Source organism: Eimeria tenella, genomic scaffold (assembly GCF_000499545.2).
Source record: "Eimeria tenella Houghton genomic scaffold, Eth_scaff1441, whole genome shotgun sequence".
NCBI classification, from domain to species: Eukaryota; Apicomplexa; class Conoidasida; order Eucoccidiorida; family Eimeriidae; genus Eimeria; species Eimeria tenella.
In genome coordinates this window covers 1-2,528 of record NW_013543907.1, presented here as the reverse complement: position 1 = coordinate 2,528, position 2,528 = coordinate 1, and the positions used below count along the sequence as shown (strand labels likewise).

At 58.9% G+C, this 2,528-nt stretch overlaps 1 protein-coding gene across 1 annotated transcript; it reads right to left on the bottom strand.

Annotated features, from left to right (window-relative positions):
* Nucleotides 1-196: 196 nt before the first annotated feature.
* On the bottom strand, nt 197-2,096 carry ETH_00027450 (uncharacterized protein; the record flags this gene model as incomplete). Its single annotated transcript, XM_013379117.1, has 2 exons — nt 197-1,327; nt 1,779-2,096. Coding segments are annotated over 2 exons (1,449 nt in total), but the record flags the coding sequence as incomplete, so codon positions are not given.
* Between the last annotated feature and the right edge of the window lie 432 nt (nt 2,097-2,528).

Sequence of the window (2,528 nt, the reverse complement as noted above, 5' to 3'; positions counted from 1 at the left end):
CGTCAAAATGGCCAGTGTCCAGGCCGCCCAGCTGTTGCTGCTGCTGCTGCTGCTGCTGCTGCTGCTGTTGCTGCTGCTCGCTGGGCTCGTCGAGCTCCTGAAGCGGCTGCCGCTGCGCGCCTGCTCCCTGCTGCTGCTGCTGCTGCTGTTGCTGCTGCTTGCTGCTGGCCTGCAGCAGCAGCAGCGCATAGAGGACTGTTGCTGCGTCTTCTTGAGTGAGCTGATGAAGCCTTTGGTAGATCTCTTTGCCGAGGTGTACGTACACCCGAGGGTCTCTGTAGGCGAGTTTGGCGAAGGCCGAGAAGGCGCCACAGAGGGCCCTAGTGCTCAGCTGCTGCTGCTGCTTCTGCTGCTGCTGCGGGCGCTGCTGCTGCTGCTGCAGGTGCTGCTGCAGCAGCCGCGCAGCGCGGGCTAGGAAGGCAGTGTCTCTCCAGCCCACGCGCTCAAAAGCCACAACTGCAGCAGCAAGTGCTGCAGCAGGCAGCGACAGAATGTGCAGCCGCAACCTTGCTGCAGCAGCACGAAGAAAAGAATTTGAAACAGCTTTGGGGGGCCCCCTGGAGACTGCTGTCAGCAGCAAAACCACCAGGTCCAGGGGCATCTGGGGGCCCCTGAGGGCCCCCTGCTGCTGCAGGGCCCCCCACACCCGCTGGTTGCGGATGCCCAGTGCTGCAGCAGCAGCAGCAACCATTCCCAGGCCCGCAGAAGAAAACTGCTGCTGCAGCAGCAGCACTTGCCTCTCCAGCAGACTCAGCAGCTCTTTGTCTCGCACCCCAGCCCGCCCAAACGCATGCAGCAAACACGCAATTGTCTGCGCATTGGGGACACCCCGGTGGGGGCCCCTTCCCTGGGGGCTCCCGGGGGGCCCCCCGGGGGGCCCCCCGTCGGGGCCCCCCTGGGGGCCCCCCGGGGGGCCCCCTTGGGGGTCTCCTGCAGCAAGGGCGCGGAGGCGGTGTTTGGCTGCTTGGGCTATGACAGCAAAGAGCCTAGGGTCTTTGAAATGCATTTTAATAAATGCTGTTGTGAGTTGCTGCAGATCGAAAAGAGAAAAAGAAAGTGGAGAGCTGGGGTGTCTGTACACCGCAAGCCTGTAGAGGGCCTCGTCGGCAAGCGCATGCAGCCACGAGGTGTCTGTACACCCCAGCTTGGCCAGGGCGGAAGAAGTGAGGGCGAGTTCGGGGCCTTTGAAGCGCCGCAGCAGCTGCTGCGCCCGCTGCTGCAGCAGCAGCAGCTGCTGCTGCTGCAGCAGTGGGCCCCCAAACGCCCCCAGGCCGCTGCACAGCAGCGCCAGATCCTGCGGCCCGTACGAAGCCGTTTGCTGCTCCCCCTGCAGCAGCAAACGGCAGCAAGCAGCAGCGAACAGCAGCAAGCAGCAGCAAACAGCAGCACGCAGCAGCAAACAGCAGCAGCAAATAGAATGCAAAAAATAAATAATAAAATGGAACTTTTAAATGAAAAAACAAAAACTTAAAAGGATCTTTTTAGTTTGATAAATATGCATGCAGTTAGCAAACTTAAATGTTTCTGCAAATCCCCACAAGTTCTGGGGCCCCACATTTAGCAAACAAAAAGTGAGATATAATTATAATTTAAATGTTTTATTTCATTTTAAATGGTTTATTTTACTTTAAATGCTTTATTTTATTTTAAATGTTTTATTTTTTTTGTGTTAATTATGAATGCAACAGTTGCGTGCCGTCTATACATCCCAAACGCAGCAGCAGCAGCAGCAGCAGCAGCAGCTGCTGCTGCTGCTCTTGCTGCTGCTCCCGACTCACGTGTTTTGCTGCTGCAGCAAAGAGGGCGTGTCTGTACACCTGGAGCTTGGCGAAGGAGCTGACGAGCAGCGCAGCATCTTGTGGGGTCCAGTGGTCAGTTTGCTGCAGTGCTGCTGCTTCAATTGCTGCTAGAGCTTGTGTGTGTCTTGCTGCAGCAGCAGCAAGTGCATGCGCAGCAAGCGCCAGCTGCTGCGGCCGCATTGCTGCGGCAACTCGGGGGATTTGAGCAGCAAGAGCAGCAGCAAATTTGCTGCGCGCGCTGCTGTACATACACCTCGTGCTGCTGTTGAGCGCGAGCGCCACGTCTTTGGGGCCCATTGCTGCTGCTTGCTGCAGCAGCCGCTGCGCTGCAGCAGCAACTGCTGCTGTTGCTGTTGCGTCCAGCGGCAGACGCAGCCGCGCATGTGCTGCCAGCAACTCTCTGCAGCACGAAACACCAGCTGTATGTACACTGCAAACAATAGCAGCAGCAAGCTGCTGCGCTGTACGTACACTGCGCCAGCCGCACTGCTGCATCACCCGCAGCAAGTCCCGCGCCTCAGCAGCAGCAATTGCTGCAGCAGGCAGCTGCTGCAGCCGCTGCTGCAGCTGCTGCTGCAGCACCCGGTCCCGCAGCCCGCTGCCCCGCAGCCCGTTGTACACAACCAACACATCAGCAGCAGCAAAAGAAGCAGCAGCAGCAGCAGTTGAGCGCGCCAGGCTCTCCCACTGCTCAGCAGTCAGACGCAGCGGCTGCTGCTGCTGCTGCTG